Source organism: Periplaneta americana, chromosome 10, assembly GCF_040183065.1.
Source record: "Periplaneta americana isolate PAMFEO1 chromosome 10, P.americana_PAMFEO1_priV1, whole genome shotgun sequence".
Classification (NCBI taxonomy): domain Eukaryota; kingdom Metazoa; phylum Arthropoda; class Insecta; order Blattodea; family Blattidae; genus Periplaneta; species Periplaneta americana.
This window is the reverse complement of record NC_091126.1, coordinates 147,231,599-147,258,867: the sequence shown is the minus strand read 5'-3', so window position 1 is coordinate 147,258,867 and position 27,269 is coordinate 147,231,599. Positions and strand designations below refer to the sequence as shown.

At 34.5% G+C, this 27,269-nt stretch overlaps 1 protein-coding gene across 1 annotated transcript in view; it reads left to right on the top strand.

Annotated features, from left to right (window-relative positions):
- The first annotated feature begins 6,773 nt into the window (after positions 1-6,773).
- LOC138708083 (transcription factor Clamp-like) overlaps positions 6,774-27,269 on the top strand; it is a 58,214-nt gene continuing 37,718 nt past the window's right edge. Inside the window, exons 1-3 of the mRNA XM_069838239.1 lie at positions 6,774-6,848; positions 7,247-7,322; positions 23,452-23,787. Coding sequence (XP_069694340.1) covers positions 7,321-7,322; positions 23,452-23,787 — 338 coding nt within the window. The 5' untranslated portion in view covers positions 6,774-6,848; positions 7,247-7,320. The remainder of the gene's footprint in view (positions 6,849-7,246; positions 7,323-23,451; positions 23,788-27,269) is intronic.

Here is a 27,269-nt window from a genome sequence, read left to right as displayed (position 1 = left end):
TCTGTATATTTAAAGCACAAACCTGAAATTCTTTCGGTCATAGGATTAATATAATAAACTGCCCTCTTAAATTAACTGAGCATATTGGGATTTCAATCAATGGCTTTCCCAAAGTACGCTATGAAATTTTTTATAGGAAACAATTTTTATCTCGAAAAGGAACCAAAAACGAGAAGAACTATATTCAACTTATTTGTGTGAAATATGTCAAAGAATACCGGTAATCCTCTGAAATTAATGACATTATGGTTCACTCTATACATACAAATATACAGTCGGCCTTAATGGCGTAGTCGGTATAGCGCTGGTCTTCTGTGCTTGAGGTTACGGATTCGATACCGGCCAGGTCGATGGCATTTAAGTGTGCCTAAATGCGACAGGTTCATGTCAGTAGATTTACTGCCATGTAGAAGAATTCCTGTGGAACAAAATTCCGGCATACCGGCGATGCTGATATAACCTCTGCAGTTGCGAGCGTCGTTAAATTAACCATAATTTGAATTTTACATAATACATACATACAATAATATATTATAGTCCTCTTCCTTACATATTTCTCGGCGCTCTGTGTCAACATTGATTTTTCGCCTCACTTCCGCATTTCTCAACTCACATTACACAACTCTCGGTATAGTGTATAACAGGTCTTAGCCTATAAAAAGTCAAACGTAACCTAAACCGGATATCACGCAAACGAAAACTAGCCTAAGGAAACGAAACCTAACCTAATTCATGTAGGTAAACTAAAACTAGTCAGAGGAAACCAAATTTAATATAAAAATTCATGAAACATTCTAAACCTAACCTAAAGGAAACCAAACCTAACTCAAATAAAAGAGTGATGAATAAGACTAAAACAAGCCTGAGAAAACCAAATCCATTGTGAACTAAAAATTATACAAATAACAGCCAGCCGGCTGCTGGCATCATGTCCACATGCTGAAGCAGAGGTGGATGGTCATCCAATCAAAATGGAAATAATGTGTGGTTAGCACAATGATCCTCCCAGCCGTTATGACTGGTTTGCGAAACCGGATTTTTGCTACCTATCATAGCTCCCCAAGTGCAGCACGATGCTGGGTGGGCACCGGTCCCATACACTGGCCGAAATTTCATGAGAAAATTTCTTCCCCCATGAGAACTCGAACCAGCGCGCATTCTGTAATGTGAGTCGTGGGCAGGATGCCTTAGACCATGATGCCACAGCGCGGGACATGAGACATTTATGGTAGGCTTAATTTCATGCAATCTGTTTGTTGATAAGGACATCAGTCAATAAATAATATCTCAGAATTCTAAGAAAACCGAGTTTTGTGTTCCACATAGACTACTTTGAGTAATAGATGATCAACAACAGCTCTGAGTGAACACAACTCATTGAGATCACTGAAAACAAACACAGCTGCCTCAGTTCAACTATTACGGTGATGAGGCGCTCTGTTTCCAGTATGATCCCCAATGCCTATGTTACCGGTATTTATGTTTATTACTATTATATATCTTACAAAAGACTTAACAAAATTATGTTATTTAAAATGTTCCAGGTAAAGATATATTTATTTCTGTGAATTAAGCCTGAAAGGCACTTTATAATCCGAAAATAAAGAAATGTTATTTCATTTTATATATGTTACTGTAAATATGATGGAAAGGCGAATTTACACCATCTAACACGGTGTTTCCCAATTGGTGGTCTGCAGACCCCTGGGGGTCCGTGGCATTGTTTACATCTCCTAATTTATATCCTACTCAATTTTGCAAAGAATCGCTGCAAAATTTTTCCTCTGGATAACAACTTCTGTATGCAAAAGTGAGTGATGCCAAATTTCCATGTGAGCCACCAGCATGGCTCAGTCGGTTAAGGTGCTTGCCTGCCAGTCTGAAGTTGCACTCAGGTGCGGGTTCAATCCCCGCTTGGGCTGATTTCCTGGTTGGATTTTTCCCGAGGTTTTCCCCAACCGCAAGGTGAATGCCAGGTAATCTATGGCGAATCCTCGGCCTCATCTTGCCAAATACTATTTTGCTATCACCAATCTCATCGACGCTAAATAACCTAGTAGTTGATACAGCGTCGTAAAATAACCAACTAAAAAAAAATCCATGTGATCAGTTGAATAACTTCTCTTGGTTGTCTATGACAGCCTACTTAGCAGATAATTTTGCATATTCAATATGAGTCTTCAAGGTAGTGGTATGAATATTTTTGACGTTGGAGACAGGATTGAGGGAGCAATTATAAAAATATGGCTGTGAGCAAGCTGAGCTGAAGGTGGTAGTCTCAGCATCTTCCCAACATTGAAGTAATTTCTGAGGTCCACTGATGAATTTCCACAAGAAGTTCAACATGTCATCGTTGAGCATCTGAATGATTTGACGACTAGCTTTAGAGATTACTTCCCCGCATCAGGTTCTGAAAACTCATGGATAAGAAATCCTTTCGAGTATGGCGTGGTACAATTAAAAACTTTGTGTAAGGAGGAGCAAGATGAACTTTTTGATGTTACTTGTAATGACTCATTTAAAATATTTTTCAAGGAATGTACACTTGATCCGTTTTGGCTGAAGGTATATTTTGAATATAAGAAAATAGATGAAAAGGCATTGAAACACCTAGTTCCATTTTTTTTTCCAACATTTAGGCCCATTATTGCTCCGGATGCACCGCAGCCTTAGACTTATTGTGCTACCTATATTAGTTCCATTTTGTAGTATATATCTTTGTGAACAAAGATTTTCAATACTTTGTTTCCTGAAAAACAAACATAGAAATCACCTCGATGTTGAACCTGATTTAAGGCTAAAGTAGCAAATATTGAACCAGACGTGAAAAGAATTGTCTGAAACGAAAAGAGGTGTGATTTTTCCCATAACATCTTGATTCATGTATATACTGTATGTTCAATTTAATAAATTGTTGTTAATATTGCTACCTATCTCACAACTACTACTTCTACGCAGATACCAAAATTTAAAGGTGTGGGGTCCGTAGCTTGCCTTAAAAATAAAAAGGGGGTTCACAATTCTGAAGTAATTGGGAACATATATATATATATATATATATATATATATATGTGTATATATATATATATCTAACATATATATCATGATTTAAGTACCAGTGAATATGTAATTAATTTTTTCACAAATTTACATAAAACAGTTGTATATACACCTATTGGGAAGTGAGATGATATACTTTTATGTAACTATGCTTATTGCCAAATAAATTAAGAACATACTAGAAAAAAAGAAAGAGTAAGAAAATATGAAAAGATAATTTCACTGTTTTCAATGTGTTAAAAAGATAAAAGCCTACTTTCTATTTTGATAAAAATGTAATGTACTGGGATTATTCCCCTATCCCTATTATCGGAACTGTGCTATTCAAAAATATTTTCAATGTAATCACATGTGCTAGATTAAGACATTCTACAAAGAACAAGAAGAGAGAATAGGCTATATATGAAGTGCTGAAACATTAGAAAAACTGATATACTGGCAATATGCTTATTAAACAATCTAAATGTTATTGAAACCTGGACGACAGAAAAAAAAATAAAAATCAATGTGAGTAAAAGTAAGTTAATATCCTTCTGTAGAATGCATAAGAAATTTGTCTCAACTATCAACTGAATGATACACCGGTGCCACAAGTGAACAGTTGTAAATACTTAGGTATATATTTAAGTAACAAACTGGGTTGGGAGGAACAGGTCACTAATATTACACAGAAAGCATGGAAAGCACTACATTCCTCTATGTGTATTCTTGAGAAAGCTAACAGAAAGTCAAAAGACTTAGCGTACAAAACCCTTGTTCACCCAATAATGGAATATAGGGCTGTAGGTTGGGATCCGTACAGACAAAACCAAATTCAATAGAAAAGGTCCAATGCAGGGCAGTAAATATGTCAAAATGTGGAAGAGTTAATAAAAGACTTAGGGTGGGAATTTCTCAAATCAAGGTGACGAAAAGCCAGAGAGAGAGCACATTGTTTAGGGCACAAATGGGGGACACAAAGCATGGACCGACATCATTGCTAGATTAGTGACATCATCATACTTAGGCAGGGCTGATCATATTATGAACTTAAAATGCAGAAAACAAAGAACAGATGTAGCAAAATTTTCCTTTGTAACCACACAATAGTAGATTGGAACAGCTTACCGATACCTGTGGAAATCTTTCACGGTGGTCCTCTCGAAATCAATACATTTAAGGAAAGGTTGAGAAGATTAGGCTGCGATTTTAATTATAAATTAATAATGGTAATATCATGTTTGAAGTAAGCAATTTCTGAAAGACGAATATTGTCGGAATTTTTACTCTGAGTTTGCATTAAAAAAATAATAATTAATATCAAGTACAACCGATTAATTTTAATCGACTCGATTATTCGATTAAATATTTTTGATAGATTAATCTTACAATATAAATTGTTCGATTAATCGATTAAATCTCACAAAACTAAAATTAACAAAGTGGTATATGGATATTGTGAAAATTAATAGTCTATATTTATGATTGACTTTTTCTTTAAGTTTTATTTCTCTTTTCGCGAATTTTTGTATATTTGGCACTAACGTGTTGAGCACAGCTGAGCCTCAGTGATGCTTTTAAATTCTCATACTCGAGTATGTTACATTGACATGCATGCCTTAGCCACCTTTATTATAGTTGAGCTAAACATGCTCAAAATGCGTGCTGTAAGATGATGCAATTTTGGAAATCTTTCTCTCTGAACATGTTTATAAAACAGTTTCACTCGTTATGAACAAAACATGAACACTCTAATTATTATATTTACTCTTCGTCACAAAGAAATAAAAAATAATAAACATTCGTCCATATTCACCTTTGCATCCCTATACACCCCATTTTACAGTATCCAATACTTTATCTACTGTCGCAATTTTCATTCAGCTCAAGGTCATTTTGCAGGCAGCATTTTTGGTATCCAACGAAAATGGAACTTCTGACAGTTAAATTCTTCTAGTAGTCGCTACAGCACTACTGCATACTTAGTAAAAGTGGAAGTTATTGTTCAAAGAAAAAAGCACTGCTTCACTCAATTATCCATTCACTTCTGTTAAATGCAAGGGAACTAGATGGATTAATACAGTGCTGTGGGAAAAAATTAAACTTGTTAGTTCAGTTCGAAATGAACTATCACATGTGAATACATCAGAAATCTAAAATTTTCAGGAACTAGTTTAGATGAATTAGAAAGAACCAACGAGTTGTCAAATGAAATTAAAGGAAAGCATGATATAATGCAAGCTGAAAGTCTTTTGAATTCCAAAAGTAAAGGGTACAGTACAGGTAACTTAAATAAGAAATTTAAGATGTTTACAAATTGAAAAATTAAAAAAAAAATTAAGTTATGAAACTCTCTATGTGTAGATCTACAAAGGGTAGAAAATGATAGACTGTAAATGAAATTTTCCCCTTAAGGAAAACGGATTGCCTGTGATAGTTATGTATACGTATATAGGCTATCTACATCTCGATAGTAGCCTAGTCCTTAAGCTGTATCTATATGATTCAACATTTCTTTCAATGTTACGCATTCAAGCAATGCATGCAAGATTGATATTTAATGTTAATTAATATATATATATATATATATATATATATATATATAAGTAGTGAAGATGACGTTCAAAACGGAGCACCATGTAGACACAAAATCTTAATGCATCTTAATTGAACGCTCATTTTAAACTTGATTTTTTCCTAGATTGCATGTGTATGTGCATGGAAAATTGAACCATGTAGATGCAGCTTTAGAGACACACAGTATAGGTTTTTAATTTAAAAATTAAAAGTATTTGTATTGAGTTTTGTTTGCAACTAACTTTTAGTTCCATTTTGAAGATAATTTAATTTACGGTCTTCTTTTTTATTTTGAGTTTAAGAGTTTTTTTTTTATTTTTATTACAACCATACTTCTAGCTGCATAAAAATGGAACATTATTTATTATCGGCACCACAGATAGGTTTCATGGTAACGATTTGAATTACCTTATGTAATTTGTATAATTCTTATGTGTCAAATGTATAGAAATGTTGGAATAATTTAATTCCTTGTACGATAAATACGGTAATAGATTTGATGAATACGTGTACTTTCATCTTTTACCGATATTTTTGGATATAATTTAAAGGCACATTTTCCCATTTGAATCATTGTGGAGGGGGAGTGTCATATAATTTTACGATTGAAAAGTGCAGAAACACTGAAACATTTCTTTTTTTATAAGTAGAAAGGACGGCTACTGAAGTGATTCAGGTAAAGTTACGTTCAAGCAATTCTTTGGCTACAGACAGAAAGATGATTCATGCCCGCCACATATAACCGCCGAAAATTTCTTAATCATCGTGAACTTCGTAGTCTAATAGAAGTAGAATAAATTAGGTTCGATATATCAACAGGGATAAATGGGATTTTTAAAACTCTTAATCTTTTCATAAATAAATTTCATGTGTGCGAACGAAAGCTTGCAGTATATCCTAGGTTCTAATAAAGTCATTTTGTTCCGCGCAAACATACGCCTGCACAAAATTGTGATCGCAATGGAATGCAGGCATTATATAAAAATTATTTACTTATCAGACACACCCTTCAATTATGTGTTCACTCATTACTACTGCTAAAACTATATTGGTCTTTTGGATTATTAATTTATAAGAAATTCTAACCATCACTCTTGAGAAAAAAAATCAATTGTTTAATTTTATAAGTTGGTAGCAATGATGTCTGTCGTATATATGTTGTTTTCAATGGCGGACAGAATTTTGTTGGTGAAAAAGAAAGCGTTTGTGGTTTCGAAAGTGTAACCTAAAGAGTAAGTTCCTATTATCAACATTTTAATGCCACTTGAAACATTTACTATAATGTGATTACCACAAATGTCACAAATTGTACTTGAAAGCGATAGCGAATACTGTCGAAATGTGACCCGAGTTGAATGGTGTTTTGGCAGAAGATTTATGATAGGAATGCAACGAGTGGTAAAATTTTATGTTTTCTGCACTTCATCTACCCACATTCAACTTATTAACAGGAATGTTGCAGTGGCTGGAATTTCTGTTTGTTATTAAATTACGACGTTAAAACAGAGCATGAGTACTTGAATTGGTCATGTTGTGATTTACATAATATGTGTATTTATCTTAGAAATACTATGAGTTATTGGATTTTGCCGCATTTACAACAAATGATAGAATTTCCTTTGTCTTACAGAAGATTCGTCTAAATGATGATAGCTGGTATCTCAATATTTTAAGGCCGTGTTGTGATAATTACATCTGCAACACATGTGAGTACATCATATTTTACTTAGAATATTGGAACATGTACCTTTGACATAGTAGTACTATTGCAACTTAATTTAGCAGAAACTTGTTACCAGTTTATTGTCTGTAAATCTCAGCACACTACAAATTTAAATACATGGGCACGCATTAAAATGTTAACTAAATCTCTGTCTTCTGGCAAGTAAACATTTCTAACCTAGCTAAAATGAATGCCATTTCTTATGCACGACAAAGATTTGGTTATTTCTCTTGTTTCAAGTTCGACATATTGAGTTAAATCAGAAGAGAGAGGCCTAAGTAATTGGAATGAAATATAATTTCATATTCATCTATTGTGACTAGTATTTGTAAATACTTTGGATTCGCTGGTTATGAGTGTAAATAAATTGTGTGATTGGTACATGTGCTTTTTGATTGTACCAATCCCTTTCAACTGTGTTACTGAATGCTATTTACTTTTGTTATGATTTTCAGTACAGTATTTTCCTACCAACAGGCATAAATTAATATCTTTAAACAAACACGGCACAAGCAAATTGAGCAGAATTCTCTACAGAACGAAGACATGTGAACAATTTACAATAACAATTCCTTATTGTGTGAATTGTATAAAATTAGGCTTTTTATTTTTACTTCAAATTCATTATTAATTTCGGTCTTCATTGTTGTCGATATTGTCAATCCATTCAACCTATTATACTTCTTGTGGATGGATTAAAATAAATCAATAATTACTGTGTTTTATCTTTAAGTATTAGCTCCTATTTCGCAGATTAATTTTAATTGATTTCAAGATTTTCCTTTTGAAAGTTAGGAACGTTTGTGAAGGTAAATGGGATCAATATACAACCGGAGTGACATTCACTTATGCCATGTTTGCACTTACGTGAAGTCATTTGTCTCCCAGAGTTCTGGAACTTATTTAAGCGATTAATAAAAAATGCTTCTAATGTCTTTGGTTCAGTGCATTTTATTTGAATGCAATTGAGATATCTTATTTCTTGAATTTGTGCAGCAAATAGGTAATTTGCTAGGAGACGTCGTTGCACATAGGCCAGTTTTACACTAATCTTAAACATCGTATTAAATATTGAAGAAGTTCTGAATTATAACCTAAAATAAGACACTTTCCCCGACACTTATTCATAATAAGGTGAAACGAGCAACACATCTTGTATTTTTGGTTCAGGGAAAATACTTCGTTTAACCGTGGTCTATATGCAACGACGTCTCCTAGCAAATTACCAGCAAATATTATGAATGAATTGTTGACTGATCCTTAACTAAAATGCATGCACACTGGACCAAATAATCGAAAACCTTTAAAGTCTTTACCCAGGGCAGTTTATTTGAATGCAATAACGAAAAGTTATTTCTTGAATTTCTACCTGTTTCTCAGCGTTTTGCAACTGATTTGAGCAATTAATCGAATGTCCTACAGTCTTTGGTCCAGGGCAATTTATGTCAATGCAATAGAGAAAAGTTATTTCTTGAATGATATAGGCCGAGGTGAATGTCAGAACAATTGTAGCTGCTATTGTTCAGCTGAATAATTTATAATTAATGTTATAATGGTTTTAATCAGTTATTAGTATTACAGGTTTATTTACCAAAGTTTACTCATTAAAAGAACTCGAAACATACATACGTACATACATTCATTTTGACATTGCCCATGTTGAGTGACTTAATACATTTCTTCTGTATCCAACTTGAAGGCTAATGTGCCACTGCATTACTAAGTTCTCTGTGGTCTTAATGACGTATCCAACTTGAAGACTATAATGGTTGTGTGTTGCGAAGTTCTCTGTGGTCTTAATTATATATTCAACTTGACTGTCATGGTAATGCATCATGGCGTTCTCTGTGGCCTTAAGAGCACCAATTTGTACCAGTAGAAGAGTAAAAGAGTCCATAGAACGTGACTTGTTTTACACTTATTTACTTTCAACAAATCGAATGTTTCTATTAGCAGTTGTGAGTAAACAAAAGTCATGCTCTTAATGTGATAAAAAAAACTTTGAGATTTGGAATGGATGTTTTGCAAACCATATTAGAGTTACAATATTTGGTGGTGTTGGGAATAGATAGTCAGTGGGAACTGGGTGATATTTGTATCATCGAACTTGTCAGTTGGTGTCAATAAATAGGACTTGTTTATTAATTACTTGATGGCAGGAGATTAGGAATTTAATAAAATGTCATATGCGTGTTTCAGTGCTTTTTTTTTTTTAAGAAAATTTTTTTTTTTTTTTTTTTAATCTAATAAGTTATAGTGTTAACAGTTCTGAACTAAAAGAAAGATTACTGAACCATTTCTGTGACCGTTTGTTTTCCATAAAGTAACATTGACTAAACCAATTTATAATTTAAAGGGAAAAAAATTCACCCTGATCCTAAATTGAGCCTTTTCTACAAGTCTAAAAAAATGTAAAGTAATTTCAAGGGCCTAGGTAGCTAGACCAATCTAGGCCTATTCACATGAGGATAGCACCACAAGCAAGCAACACTGAATTCTTCCTGAGCTTATTTGTTATGAGTGTGACAGAAAATATGTGATAAACATTTGAAAGTTTAATTGACATTGCATTATTTTGGGGATGATGAATCATTTCTAGCCTTACTTCTGCCAATTTAACAAACTAATTAATTTTAGTTTAGTAATAAACTTAATCACTTTTTCCGTTATGGGCGTGACACCAATACATACTAACTTATGAAGTGCTATAATTGGAAAGAAACTTACCTCAACAATTTGTTATTGCTTAAGTAATGAATTCAAACTATGAACAACGGCACATGTATATAAACTAGACAATTTTGAGGTTGTACAGAAAGTTAGAGGTTCATTCAGCCTCCTACAAAATTGAGTACCGGGTCTTTCCCGGGGGTAAAAGGCGGTCAGAGCGTGGTGCTGACCACACCATCTCATTCTAGTGCTGAGGTCATGGAAAGCATGGGGCTCTACCTCCATGCCCCCCCAAGTGCCCTCATGGCATGTTACGGGGATACCTTTACCTTTTTTTTACAGAAAGTTAGATAGGTGTGCCAATTTTACTTTTCCTAATACAAAACCATTATACACAGACTATAAACATCAACTATGTATAAAGTCAATAAAAATAAAAGTAAATGATATATATATATATATTTTTTTTTTCAGTTCTTTTAATCTTTTTTATTACAGAATCAATTGGTAGAAATTATATAATAGTGTATTATTTTCTTTTAAGATTGTCCACTTTTTCATGGAATGGCCCGAAGAAATTGGCTATGTAGTTAAAATAGTGCATCAATGTTATTTTGAAAATTATTTTGAATTTATTTAGAAAGGTATGAATATAACCAAGCAGTTTAACAAAGATATTGTTCTTGTAAACCTAAAATAAAAACATAAACCATTTTTTTATTTACTGATTTTTATGGATAAACAGAGAAGGGTTTTTGAGATGAGAAATAAGTTAGAGATACTCTGTGTTCATTCACATTTCTTTCAGTGAGAACTTCAGTTCTATTCATCAAGATATTATTATGTTCTGAAAGAAAATATAATAGAAATAAAAAACAACATTACATAGGCCTACTATGAAGTAATATTTACTCACCATTTGATTACTGGTACCCTGCTTGACCTGCAGAGTCGTCCAACATTTAGTCATTCTTTTAATCACTAATTGTTTGTACGCAGTCTTTGGTTTTCAGCATCAAATGTGTTTGTACGCTGTCTTTGGTTTTCAGCATCAAATGTGTTTGTACGCTGTCTTTGGTTTTCAGCATCACGTGTGTTTCTTATTGTTTCGACCATAATCAGATGTTCCAGTGGTATACTAGAGACATTAAACCATTTCGAGGTAGCAATGTCAGTATCTTCTGCTGCCGCAGTTTTTAAATTCTTATGAGTCATTCCATAATTCTGGGTTTGACACTTTTGAAACATTAGGACATTATTATCTTTTCATTTTTCCATAACCTTAAGAAGTTACAATTTGTAAATTTTACCAGTTGTCAATAGCAAGGTAGTGAGACTGTATGTAAAGTTTCATTTAGCTATGTTACACAGGAGCTGAGAAATTAAATGTGACATTACTGTTCTGGGTGTGACAATAATGTCCCATAACTGTACAGATTTTAAAATTGAAATATAAATTTCTGTTCTGTTTATTACATATTAAAGAAGTAATAATTTTTTTAATGTTCTTTAGTAGCTACTGAAATAAAATAAATATAAAGTCAAAGGTTCTTCACACATTTACTGAACAAAAATAATTTTTTTAAATGTTCTGTGTGTGACTCAAACTGACATAGTTTTTTTCTCATAGACATAATTTAAAACAAATAGGACTATCTAAACTTAAATTATTATTAAACATAACACTGCATTTACATTTAAAGACAGTTTTAGCAGTGTTTTAACTGCTTCTACTTGAAAACATATTCACCTCTGCTATTCTGAAGTTTCGGTGTCTGCACTTTGCAAATAATTACATCAATGCTTTTACTTGAAACATCTTCATCTTTTGGCCAAATCCATGTTTTTCCAGGCGGCTTAAAATATTTGAGTAAAACATGATTAGTCTCACAGACAAAATCTATAATTTCAGCATAAGATTTCCATTTCATATTTTGTTTTCTATCAACTTTCAGAGATGTGAGTACAAAGTCTCCCTTCTAAACAAAAGTGGACATATTTCCATTAATATTATAATGGGTTTCTTGTACATTATCTTGATTAAACTGCAAGAGAACCGTTTGAACATGTTACTGGCGTGAAGTGATGGACATATTTAGAATGCCTTCTTTCAAAGTGGTAAAGGAACAAAGTCTGAGTAGCCCACATATCAGATGCACATTCTCTCAACGTGCATTTAGGTTGTGAAACTAGGACTCTCACTTTGAGGGAGAGGAACAGAGGCTAAGAGTGTTTGAGAATAAGGTATTTAGGAAAATATTTGGAGCTAAGAATGATGAAGTTACAGGCGAGAAGATTACTTCCTGAGCAGACACAAAAAGAATGCGCATACCATTCACCATACTTTTCATGCACTGAAAAATATCACTAACACTATTCACAACCACAGTAGAATTCCTCATATCTGGCAACTGTGGGACAAAGCCAGTACAGGATAAGTGATTTTGCCGGATAATTGGAAGATACGTTTATGGGTTATGTGAAGACACTGTACTGCACAAATATTTTTTTCCATGTTGAAATTTAGTAATTTTCATATAGATATTTAAAATAAAGTTTTGAAATACGTACAATGTTTATTTTTAGTATTGAATACGGTAATGTACATTAATCAGTTCATAATTATTGTAATACAGTAATACATAATAGCGTAAAAAATACTAAAAGTTTTCGTAACATTATGACAATATTAAATGGCGGTCATGTGAGTCATGTGACGTGAAGAGCAGTGTAGCCAACATGCAAATATGAAAATGAAGTAACGCTCGATGATTTGAGCATAAGAATATTTTGCTTGCATTTTGCAGAATCCATTGTGCAGCAGTAGCACTTAGCAGTAATAGCCATGATACTACCTATCACTTGAGTGAAATTTTTGCGTGCTGTAGGAACAGAGAATTTCACACATTCCTATTTAGACTCATCCAACACCCCTTCGAAACAGGCAAGTTCAAGTGGTAAATTTAAAGATATCAGCTCTGCACATTGTTTGCAAGGTTCAAGTGACAGCTTACCGATGCTACCCAATATATTCCAGGGACATAACTGGTTTTTTGTCTATGTTTTCATGCTTGAACAATGTAAAGAGTAAACACGATATGCGGCATGTGCGATTCGTGAAAACCACTCACATCTTCGTCCGACTTCCCTTTCGCATGTATGACTATTTTTTTTTTCCCCAGCCAAAAGTGCCGTTGTTTTGATATTGCCGGATATGAGGGATTTTAGTGCACTTTCCTAGATGTCATACTTCTCCAAACAGCTCTTTTAACTGTTCCACCTACTCTATCCATGGCTCTTTTGCCATGGGATGTAGAAAAAGGTTGCAGTCCCCTGATATATTGAGATCAGCATGAAGAAATGTGATATTAAGCATTGTGAAAATAAATATAAAATATATATAATATAGCTATTGTACACATTTACTGCATTGACCTAAATTCAGTAATGTGAACTATCACACTCAGAACGCACATTTAGGCAATATATAGCCATTTTAGCATAAAAAGTTGTTATATAAACTTCAGTGTATTGACTTCATCCTTACTTTTACAAACTTTGAAAACATTGTTGCTAAAGGTGAAAGAATAAATTAAATTTATATATATTTTTGCATTCGGGTGTGACAGACTATTACTAGTTAGTTTTTTAATTATTTTGCAAGCAAGAACTCGCCTTATAAATTCAGAAATGCTGCAACAAATAGAATACAGATGTGGCTTCTTGCAAACAATCACCATTAACTTTTGGAAGCGGGAAGACGTATACCATTATTGCACGCAAATTTATAACTCTTAACCAGGGGTTCGTATACCTGCATAATCGGGTAAATTCGTGTTGGATTCGTTAGCTGAGTGGTTTAGAGCATACAAAATATGTCCGGCCAGCATATCATGCCTAAGATCACAGGTTCATGTCCCGCCACTACACTCAATTGAGCCTGTGGTAAAGGATGGGGAGGTACACATGGAATCTGATGGGATTTCAGTTGACTGCAGTTGAAATGATTTTGCTCCTTTAAAAGAAAAAAAAAATTAATTAACTTAATCAAGTGTAATGTCCTTATTGGTACATAAGGTTAAGCAGCTGATGTCAAGGTCATCATAAATAGTGGAGTCAACTTTACACTAGAATCTTGCGACATTTCCTTTGTACATATATTTCAATTTTAAAAGAATTTTACATAAATGAGCAGCATAATTTCTTAAAATAAACTTGTACTTCAGATTCTCCAATATTTTAGCTTTAAATTGATATATGACGCAATGCTTAAATTTATTTTTGAAAAATTCAAGTACTTGGGTCGCTTGGCATGGAATGGCCATTATGTTTAGGTTTAATTTTACCACTTGCAACACTCTATTTTCTTGCGTTTCTTTTTGAATATTTCGAGTGTTGACTGCACAAACTCATACCTTTTAGCCATTACAGTCTGCTTCAATCCTTTATGTAAATCACTAAAATGCAAATAATTTAACTTCCAGACATTTATTTTCGGGTTATGTCAGCCATCATTAACAAGTTCACATGTGAAAGGTGCCAGGTGCCAGGTGGTCAGGAAGACAGTGGTAGGAACCATAAACGTAAATTCTGTTAAGGATAGAGTTTTATTGTAACACTCCTTGCATAGAATGCTAAGCTTCACTAAGAAAAGTATGAAAGAGGGTAGGAAAAATGACTGAAAACATCTTTAAGAGTGCGATACGAAGTGACAAATGAAATATTGAACATGAAAACCGAGTAAATTAAAAATACTATTATAATGCTTTAGCATTACATCGAAGTTTCTCCAAAAACATAATAATCATAGTAATGATGGATAAAACTTACTGAAAATATAGGAAATACACCAGAGCCAGTCAAATTTGTCATTGCTACAGGGTTTATCATTATATCGGTTTTTGTTGTGTGGAGATTTCACTGTAATCATCTCTATATGCAGCAGGATAATTTAGCTGTTTACATGTTCAATCACAGGCTATTTGATGATTGGAGAAACTAGTTAAAAAATGTTATGTTTTATTTAACAACGCTCGCAACTGCCGAGGTTATATCAGCATCACCGGTGTGCCGGAATTTTATCCCACAGGAGTTCCTTTACATGCCAATAAATCTACTGACATGAGCCTGTAGCATTTAAGCACACTTAAATGCCATCAATCTGGGCCGGGACTGAACCCACAACCTCGGGCACAGAAGGCCAGTGCTATACTGCCTGCGCCACCCAGGCCAACGAGAAACTAGTTCTCTGCTGAAGCTAGATATAAAATTATCAATATGACATTTAGCAGAGATGTGATTTCACGTTGAGTTGACATTTCTTTTTACATAACATGATAAAGGAGTGATGATGAAAGCACTGTGTACAGTGAAGTATGGAATAAAGGAAAGCTTACGTCAAGAACTGTGCATCATTCATTCACCATGTTGAACTAGTCACAATCACACATGTTCCTACAAAGAAAGTGTTGGATACATTCAGAATTTTCAAACAACATTGAAGCTCACTCTATGTGCAGTAGGATTGAATTGTTGTTGTTCAGTCAACTGTCCGAAGACATGTCAGAACCTCACAAGTGATACCAACAAGACACCACTTTTGAGACAACTAGATCAGGAGATAATGGGGCAGGGTGGCCAGTTACCTTCCCCCTCCATTGCATACATTGCCGATTAGCTACATATTACACTAATCAGACTTCAGCTGCATACAAAAACTTGTTCTTACTCTGATACATACCGTCAAGTGAGATGTACTGCCTGATAATAGATGTAGATATCAGCCAGAATCTCAATCAGAGGTGTATGATTGAATGTGTGACGGAACTTGTATGTTGTCTGAAGAGAGTGGTGATCTCTTTCAATTCACACATTTTGAAGATGAATATAGTTCAGCATTCGACAAAAAAAAATCACAAATGGTAATATTGTATCTGATTGTGACAGATGGGTTCTGCTTATGTTTACATCTCTGTATGGATATACACATTAACTCATAGTAGAAATTGTTGGAGGTCAAAATGAATGAAACAAGTGTTGCTTATAAGTTTCTTAAATTAAAAGGAAACAAATTTAATTAGCCAGAGAAAGTTCATGTCATTTGACATTGCTGTATATCAAATATAATCTATCATACAAGGGCTTATATGGGCACCGAAGGAAGACATATTTTTCGAAATAATCTCAGTTCTTTTGGACTGATTTTGTCATTTGTTCCCTTGAATGTGTTCATTCATAAAAATCTTTTATCGTGTTCATATTTCATGTATTTATTGTACAAGATACCGTAATGGAGGAAAAAAAAAAGTTGAATATTTCCAAAATTTTACTGCTGTAAGCTGTACCTAACCTCTTAATCTTGGCTTTTTAGGCTCATGAAAACTACCGGTATGTATGTACTGCTGGAAATTATAATACCGATAGGCAAATTTTTGCTGCAATTCTGTTGTATAAACATTATTATTATTATTATTATTATTATTATTATTATTATTATTAATTTTTTTTTTTACTTACCCATTGGCAGTGCAGAGATCCAATCCAGGTTTCTTCTGATTATTACATCAACACTTTAAATGAGTATGCTCACCAAGTAAGCTTGAAATATGAAGTTTCAGAAGAAACGTCGGTCGGTTCCTGAGTATCACTCATTCCTAGAAAAGAACTGTGATCAACAAGTTCCTGACGATTTGATACCATGAAAGAACTATCTCGATTTTTGTTATCACTAGAGCTTAAAAGACGTGCTTGCCAAGATAGGCAGTTTCGATATTTGGATAACCGTCTATGGAATAATGCTTGTGATTGGATGCTATATTGCCAATCTCATCTTTAGAAAACTTGACCCAGAGGAAACCATTGCATGATTTGTAAATGCTATGACCCGAGGCCATTCAAGAGGAAGAGATGCTTGTATTATGCTCTGATGCTGCAGCGTATATGTTGAAAGCGACTACTGCATTAAAGATATTCTATCCTAATATAATCCATTTCACCTGTCTAGCACAGGGACTTCAACAAGTTGCCAAAGGTTGGTCTAAGAAGCAAAGGGAATTGGAAAATAGGTTTCCATATTTAGATTTCTCGTCTTGTAGGTCTAATGGTTATGAGTATAATTATCGTTTTCTTATAGTATATGTTGAATTGAAATTTTAGCCACTTACTGCTAACAGATACTAAAACATGCCCCACCAAAATTATTAATACTGTATATCTGCAATATTATGAGTAGAGACGAGAATTTTATGCAATGTAAAATCCCAAAATATGCATGCATTCATGCACTATCAAACGAAAAATACATTAAAATATGCACTTTCATTTTTATTTCAAGTGTCTTATTTCACTTTACTTTTTTTGCACAGTTAACAACCTAAAAACATTTCTAAATTGGTTTTGGTGAGGTTCCTGCGCTTGTCAGTCAATATGTTTTTGTACACAGAGAATGACCTCTCTACATCGCAAGAAGATATGAGCGTAAACTTGAATGAACATATATGTGACAGTGTCAGGTCAAATTCTTCATTCAAGTTTTCGCCACAAATAACCTTTTTCACTCAACAAAAGAATCCGTAGTCTGGGTTCGCATTTATGACCCTGTCCAATTTGTTTTCCGCCATTACACCCAGTTCCCCAGGGGCATAACTGAGGGATCTATGAAATCCTTTGCAGATTCTTTCCTTTTTTGCATTCTTGCAATATGTGAAACAGATGCGACATGCTGGTCGACTTAATTTTTTAGTACATTTTATCTGAAATTATAATAGACCTTACTGTTACCTAGATAGGATTTTAAAACGGACATCGTAAATTGCTACTAGTACTGCAAAAGGGAGAGAATTTACAACCTCCCTGAAAGAGGGTGCTTTTGACCTAAATTATTTGTCGGCAGTTTCCTTGATGCCTCTGTATATCCTCTCTACTATTCTCAAAGTATTCAACATAATAAATCCATTTATAACGTGCAGTCTATAGAGGGTCGTCTGTAAAATGTTGTAAAAGTGAACTTTCGTCCAGGGAAAGGTCCTCTTAACATCTTATTGTGAAAACTTAACATTTTATTTCATTTTTGTGTTATTTAGTTTTTTTTTCTTTTCCTTCTTCAATACTGATCCTGGAGCTAAAATAAGGGACATAAAAATCGAGAAACTGAGGTGTCCACTCAAAACCATTAAAACATGCATTTAAACTGAATATAATGTGTATTATATGTATTATTAATCTAAAAATTGCTTAAATATGCATTATTCATGTTTTTATCCCCAAAAAGGCCAAAACATTCAAATATGCACAGAAAAAGTACACATATTTGGAACCAGAAATTAATGAAATGGATAAGTACAGAGTTTGAGTTATGTCTTATGTTCCTATAGAAACATGCATTTGCATGGAATTCTCGTCTCTAATTATGAGCTTATACCAATTTCTACCATTTTCGATTTTACTGGGATTTGCATTTTCGAACACTGTGAACCAGTTAAAGTGATTCAATCTTGAAAGACATAAGTTGTATCATAGTAAGGACTATGCTGAAATCAGAGGTGAACAAAATGCCGTACAATTAGATCGAATCAAGGCAGCACTGACAACACAGAACATAAGAATAATCTATTTGATTTTAATGTACATTTCATTTATGTGTAATTTTATTAAAGTATTATTCATATTGTTGTGATCCTCTACTTAAAGTGGCAATTTGATTTATTTATTTATCTATATATTTATTTAGTCTTTCATTATTCATTCATTCATTCATATTTTCATTTATTCATTCATTCACTCATGCATTTCATGTATTTATTTACATATTTATTTTGGCAGAGTTAAAGCCATGAGACTTTTTCTTCCACACTGCCAGAAGTGACATATGCCTACAAGTAATAATAATAGTAGTAATCAGTTACATAATATTTACTTTAGTGTATTTTACACTGTGAAAAATTTGTTTGATTACATAGCGCATTTATGAAAAATAAGTTTCCAATCTATTACTGCAATCAAAATAAAAGCAAGAAATATCCTTAAAAATGGATAATAACAGTGTGTGTATCGAACATAGTTCAGATTGTAGAAGCTACTTAAAAAAAAAAAAAAAGGCATTAATCATTAATTGAAGCGTCGGCTGGAACAACGTTTTAAGTTACAAAATTTTCATTTGGCGTGTTTCCATGTAATAATATTGTATGTCATGTTACCTTGCTATACTCTTTGGCTTGCAACCGTCCATCATTGCAGTACGTGAAATTTTCCACTCAGAAGTTTGCTACCCTATAAGAACAACGTACGTGTACACATTTTTGCAGCTCCTGTAAATTTTACCAAATGTAACTTATAACGTTGTTCCAGCCGACGCTTCAGTTATTTTTCACTGTATAACCTCTGAAACATTTTTTTTAAATTTTATATTCATGTTTCTGAATACAATATAAATGTGTGTTTTTAAAAATGTGAACCCAGTTATATCATTAAAATTTGCACGGCTCATAAAATTGATAACTTTTGTTTGCATTATTGAGTAGATGTCTGTGCAGATTTCATCCCGTCTACTACAAGGAATCGGATCACTGATTGTTGTTTAATCGCACAATGTCTTTTGACGTGAATTCGTCTTTAAAATCACACCTAGATATAGGGTACCAGAATGGTAATAGCATTCTATTGAGTTTCTTCCAAAAAATGCTACCAAATTGTTATATGAAATTGTGCAAATTTAATTGCATGCCCGCGAAAAGAAACAGTGCTTGCAGTAACACATGGTATGGCATGTAGCTAAATTTCTGTCAATTTTTTAATACATTGAAATGGATCAAATTTCTCTATGTCAAGTGATGTTGATTAGAAATCTAGTTTCCTTAAATATCCTCCGAGTTTATTTCTGGCTATTATATTAATATCTTGGCCTTGCAAACTGCTGTTCAAAGTACTTCACAGTGATAAGCTAGATCATTATATTCATTATCAAGATCGTAAAGGAGAGTCTTATGACACACTAAACATTTTGCAACACCATCCACTTCTATGAATAAGAAATCTTCCCATTCATCTTTGAATGACAAATCGAAGCCCTCTGTTTATTACTGCTTGTACTTGGCTGAGACATCGTTGTAAGGTATACTGATGTTATGTTCCAAGACTCTGTATGAACCCGCAACCAAGTGGCATGATGTCATAATCATCTGCCAGTGGGATGTGCTTGCTGCCACTAGGGTTGCTCTTTGCCAATAAAGACGATTCTGCATGGGACTGCTCTAGAGGAAAATGCTGGAATAGTAAGATAAATTGGCTGTTAAGTCTCATTTGCCATATCGTAATCATAACACTGTATAAGTGCAGCACTTCATTAACCTTCTGATAATTAAGCAGAGTTTAGTTACAGTACGTACATTACTACATTACACATCAAAATCACTGCAAAAGATGTTGAAAAACATTTACACACCAAAATCACTGCAAAAGATGTTCAAGTATACCTCCATTGAGCTGTACACAAAGATTATATTGGCGGGACATGGATTGTCTAACATAGTGAAGGACTTAAGGAGTAGGCCTATCATTTCTTTGGTCGGCGGAAAAAGGCACATAAGTAAAAAAAGTCGATTTTTCTGTTTTACCTAATAACATAAATCTATATTTTTTCTAATTTTTTAAATAATAAAGTTTCTTGTACTTTAAATTGAAAAGGGTCTTACTTTAACCAACATACATGAATTTCATTATTATACTTATATTCAGTTAAGAATAAATTAAAAAAGAAAGTCTCTCCTGAAAAATTATTTTTTTTTTTTACTTATGTGCCTTTTCCCGCTGACCAAAGATTTATTTCCCCTGCTGCAGCAGACCGATTTAATAAAGCCCTGCACTGGGCCAAGACGTACAACAAAAATGTGTATTTGTAGAGTCATCATTAACTGAAGAATGCATACACCTTCTGCCGGTTTAATAAAGCCTCTGAGGAAAATATGACATTAGAGAAAACTGTTTATTTTGGTGTCCCATACAACCTCCTAGAGTTTGTTGGTTTAATTACTTTTCATCCTGTATGTACATATTCCCCTTCATCAGATAGCTTTACATCTTCTACTTTTATTATTATATCTAAGTAATTAATTGATGAACTAGTGGACTTACTCGTGTTAAATATGTAATATTCGTCCGGCTTACAGCTGTTTCAGTGCATCACGCACCATCATCAGAGCCTACTAGATCGCGGCGTCATCTCGAACTTCTCTGCCTGTTAGGAGGGTGTGTTTTATTGTTGGAATGTGTTGGATTGTGGAGTCGAATAGTGTGTGTGTACTGAAATTGATCTGTGTGTTGAGGATTTGATCAGGGTGTGTTTTAGTGTATTTGTATATTTCGTATTGTTCTAGTGTGTTGAGTTTTTGGTTCTTGGGTTGTGTGTGTAGGATTTCCCTGATCAAATCCTCAACACACAGATCAATTTCAGTACACACACACTATTCGACTCCACAATCCAACACATTCCAACAATAAAACACACCCTCCTAACAGGCAGAGAAGTTCGAGATGATGCCGCGATCTAGTAGGCTCTGATGATGGTGTGTGATGCACTGAAACAGCTGTAAGCCGGACGAATATTACATATTTAACACGAGTAAGTCCACTAGTTCATCAATTAATTATATTCAAGTGTTAAAAGTGGTGTATGCAAGATTCAAAAATGGATATTTCTAAGTGATTTTCGTCTTCTGTTACATCTGAATCATAGTTGTCTGGGATACTGTCTAGCATTGCTTCAATCACTTCATCACTTTTGAAAGGCTGTGATGAATCTGGCCCTTCTGTCAAGTTGTCTTTATCTTTGATGAAGTTCCCTTTCCTTTTATGCATATTTACTGAACTTTGCAAACTTCTAAACTGCTGAAAATGAATAAAATAAAAAGTTTGTGAAATTGTTAGTTTCAAGTCAACAATAGCTATGTTTATCTCAACACTACTGGAAAACCGTTAGTTTATTTGAAGTAAAAAATGGAAAAATAAACCTAAAAACAAATTTAAAAAAATGATATTTGTTAGTACGTTATTTTACGACGTTGTATCAGCATCTCTGGTTATTTAGCATCTGAATGAAGTGAAGGTGATAATGCCAGTGAAATGAGTCTGGGGTTCAGCACCAATAGTTACCCAGCATTTGCTCATATTGGGTATTGTGGGTCCTTATCACCATGGCATGGCACATCCTCAGGTTGCGGATAGAGGAGACGGCCTCCAGATATGGAGGGTAGCTGCAAATATATTGAATAAGCAGTCGTGGACAGCCGATAAGGGATGGTCCTCCAGCTTGGGGGTTGGGCGAAGGGCTAACAACCCATCACCGTAAAAAAACAGCTTGTTACGAAACCTAACAATAAGCCTCGGAATGGGACTGATTCTCCGGCACGACCACAGGAAAGGAATATCTTGGAGCAACAGTAACAAATGTAAATGACACTCGGGAGGAAATTAAACGCAGAATAAATATGGGAAATGCCTGTTATTATTTGGTTGAGAAGCTTTTGTCATCTAGTCTGCTGTCAAAAAATCTGAAAGTTGGAATTTATAAAACAGTTATTTTACCGGTTCTGTATGGCTGTGAAACTTGGACTCTCACTTTGAGAGAGGAACAGAGATTGAGGATTTTTAAGAATAAGGTTCTTAGGAAAATATTTGGGACTAAAAGGGATGAAGTTACAGGAGAATGGAGAAAGTTACACAACACAGAGCTGCACGCATTGTATCTTTCACCTGACATAATTAGGAACATTAAATCCAGACGTTTGAGATGGGCAGGGCATGTAGCACGTATGGGCGAATCCAGAAATGCATATAGAGTGTTAGTTGGGAGGCCAGAGGGGAAAAGACCTTTGGGGAGGCCGAGACGTAGATGGGAAGATAATATTAAAATGGATTTGAGGGAGGTGGGATATGATGGTAGGGACTGGATTAATCTTGCTCAGGATAGGGACCAATGGCGGGCTTATGTGAGGGCGGCAATGAACCCCTGGGTTCCTTAAAAGCCAGTAAGTAAGTAAGTAAGGGTTGAGGGAAAACCCCGGAAAAAACCTCAACCAGGTAACTTGCCCCAACCGGGAATCGAACCCGAGCCACCTGGTTTCATGGCCAGACTTGCTAGCCAGTACTCCACAGGTGTGGACCCTAAAAACAAATAATACATAGCTAACCAACAGGGTTGCAGACACAACCCACACTAATAATTTTTAATTAGAAAATGAAATTAAAAGTGAGTTACTTTCACATGTACATAGCTTCATGTAAGAAGAATGAAATACATATTAATTAAGTGTAATTTCTTTAAGAAACAAATTTGGGGTGTATTTGCACCCTGCTTGACTATCAGTGGGATAAATGAGACTATATAAGTATTAAATTTGCTTTTTAAATTGATGTTTGCAAATCTTTGGCTTTAATATTGTTCCCTACAGGTTCGATTACCGCCAGGTGTCCCTGCGCACACCTATGGCCCAGCTGGATTCATCAACCTGGCTTGCCACCACCGCTACCAACCCGAGCAACAACAACAACAACACGACGGCGGCAGGCCCGGGTGCGGCCCCAAACAGAGGTGCCGGTGACCCTCACAACGTGGTGAAGGCACGTGAGGACCCACTGGGACAGAATCAGCCACAGCCACACGGGCAGGGCTTTGAGGACGTAGCGCAGCAACAGCAACAACAGCAACAGCAACAACGTGGCCTGCTCAAGATTCCGTCGTCAGTTGGAAAGTGCTCCATGTTCACACAAACTGAACACACGAACAGGTAATGTGATATACATTTTCTTTCGATTTTTATTGATTGGAAGCCAGTTTAGGAATTAAACTAGCAGGTCAGGTTCACTATTTATGACTGTACAAACCAAAATGTTTTAAAGCTCATTATAACATAGCAGAAGATTGTTTTTATTAGATTAAACTGGAATATATAATTATGGCGTAAAATAATGCTATAGTATAAAATTTCGAGAAAAAGTAAAATCCCAGTTATCATGAATTACTACACAGAAAAACTCCAAATTTTGTTGAAGTAAAAGACTTCAATGGATATCATATTTTTCATTAAATTGGTAGAGAGGAAATTTGATTGTGATGCACATTTTCGAGTGCTGGAACAGATGAATATCACTAATGTCGGTATATGCAGATTTCTGTTTTGTTCACTTTCTATAAGCATGTATTAAATGTAAACCCTATGGCCACATTCGTCCAAAACTAACATGTATGGTAATATTAGAGGAAAAAGTACAGCAGAATGGGCTTATTAGTCCATACCATGTCACTCATATTTATTTCTCATTACTTTGAGTAGTTTTGTAGCTGTTGCTACTGTTGTGAACATTACAATTCTCCTCCTCATCACTACTGCCACCACCACTGTAATCATTAAAGTCCGAAGGTTCAGCCCCTAATCTACTCCGCAGCATGTTGGAAGGGGTAACATTATGTATGTTTACTGCTGTGACATCAGACACATAGTGTACAGTCAACTCACAACACTAATGAAGTAGGACCTGAAGCTCCAGGCAACCAGGTCACTCTCATAGGATTTGTCAGTGCATGATAAATTAATGGTTACCTAGTGGACCAATTATTCTCACAAACTTTTTATTACCACACTCAAGAACAGTTGTGGATATGCAGTAATGGTCTACGACAGCGTTTCTCAAACTATGGTCTGCGGACCACCTGTGGTCCTCGAGGTCTGCCCTTGTGGTCCTTCAAAAAAGACAGAAGAAAAAATAAAATTCAAATGAATTGCATATCACACTATAGCTGAAAATCTTATAGTTTGGAAATGACACGTGGTAATCACCTTTCACTTTTTCTCCCAGTACTAACATTTTATTAAATTTATTACCCTACTTGTCTACCGAATTCCCACTCTACTCTCAGCAACAAAAGAGGGATTTAAAGCACTATGAACGTGGTGTTTCTCGCCATTTTTCCCTGCACATCCCGTACCTGTAACCCAGCCAGGGACCTCCCAAATTCATAACAGAGGACCAAAGTTCCGAATCTTTTCATGCATTTATGACTTTCTTAATAGTTTTGCCGACAACCAGTCTGCACACTGAAATGGTCACACACTGTATGTTGTACACCAATAATAGGACGTGCCAAATTGCATATTTACTTGTGAAAATCGGGCATGTTTCTGGATTAATTTTTTCACTTCTGTTTTTCCAGATAACGATATAAGAAATTTTAGACTCTGCCTATTTTAAAATCCAGATGAATGAGATCCAGAAATTCAAATTACAATACTTTTCTAATTATAATTTTTTTGTAGCCAACCACAAGTAACTTATAACAAATTCTGTGCATTGTTGATTCGTCGCTTGCCTGTTAGCAGTTACTTGTTTGAAATCCTTATGTGGTACACGCTAGTAGTTGTCTATGTCTCTGTTAAATAGTGCCCATTACACATAATAGAAAACTGGCTTTGATTCGGATCTTTGAAAAGAAAGGAACGTGATGATAGGCTTCACTTAGACAGTACTAATAGTTCAGAAGCAGTGTGTGATGATATTAATATCAGTGATTCTAGTGCCATTAAAGAAATATCTAATTCAAAGAAAAAATATTTTCGTAAATATTACAAGAGTTATTTGGAACTTGGATTTACTCGGTGTGGCAACAAGAGTGAACCAAAACCTCTGTGCATTGTTTGTTACGAAGTGCTTTCAGACGAGTGTATGAAACCCACGAAATTGAAACGACACTTGGAGACGAAACACGCAAATGTAAAATGTAAACCTGTAGAATTATTAATGTGAGTACAAACATTTATTTATTTTGTTAATTAATAAGTTAAAGATTGTCCAAACTCTAACAGCCTTGAATTATTAAAAAAAAGAAAATTAATTTTCTTCTATTAACATTAACTTAATTAGTTAATACTAATATAAAATTAATTGAAATAAATTAATTTTAATTAATTATATTTTAAAATATAGGTATACTGTTATTAAAATATGCTACAAAAATGATAAATTTGCTTTCGAAGGGAACAAGAGTAAGGTGGTCCGCGGAACTGTTTTGAATTAAAAAAGTGGTCCCCACTTCAAAAAAGTTTGAGAAACGCTGGTCTACGAGATATGTTTACTGGTTCAACAAACACAAACTTCAAGGAATGTAACATGTGAAAGTGACATCTCTTAATTTAGATATGCTGCTATTATGTCCTGTGATTTGGAATGCTTCTTTTCACGATACAGTCACTGAGTGAGCACCACAGAAATTTTTCCTTCCAAACATTGAGAATGTACATCGTAATTCACTGAAGTACTGATTGTAGTGGAAAACAGGACATCGCTATAGTCTCCCCATTGGAAGAAGATATAAATTAAACAATCTTGAAAAGAATCCAGTGGTGTAAAATCTATATAATGTAATATGTAAATAATTGAAGATGTAGACCAGTGGTCATCAGCACAGAGCTCCCTCGGGCTAGCGTCTCTTACCCACAGATAAGAGACTGCACTATGGTGCATCCGTAGCTGCTGGCGAGTATGCTCTCTCTGCCTGCTGCACGACGGAGCATATGATGTTGCACCGAATACCCTTTACCCATTTCAGCGAGTGCTGACGACCACTGATGTAGACAGTTGTAAAATGTAAATAATATAATTACTACCTTTGTATCCCACCTATGTACTGTATATATGTTCTTTGAACAAAATAATTTTTTATTTCCAGAAAATTGTGACAATGTACTTATTACTGTTCATTTATACAGTTTAAATGTTAGTTCATCTGTGCAACTGCTTATGAATTGTTCTCTGAACAACGATACATTGAGTAACATTGTTCATTTGTTTATCACTCACTGTCTTTATTAATCGTGTAATCACACACGGACAAATTCTGAGAGACTGTTGCCTGGAGCTTGACAGGTTCTACTGCATGAGTGTTGTTGTGAGTTGACTGTATGTAGGGTAAAGTTGCCTAATTCCGTGACATATTTAATAAATTCTATATTTATGTCAAAATTGTAATAACAATTTTCAAATAACACCTAAATGACGTTATTTGGACCCTTAGCTGCAGTTTTTACAATATTAAGTGTCAACATTTTCACAAGTTTGGTATATAATATATGATTCTTCATTGTTATACAGTGGCTCCTAAATCCGTGACAGGGATCCAAATTCCGTGATAGTGGTTTCCTAATTCCGTGAGTGATATCCTAATTTCGTGATACTAAAATAATCCTCATTAACTGCTCACAAAACAAAAGCGTAT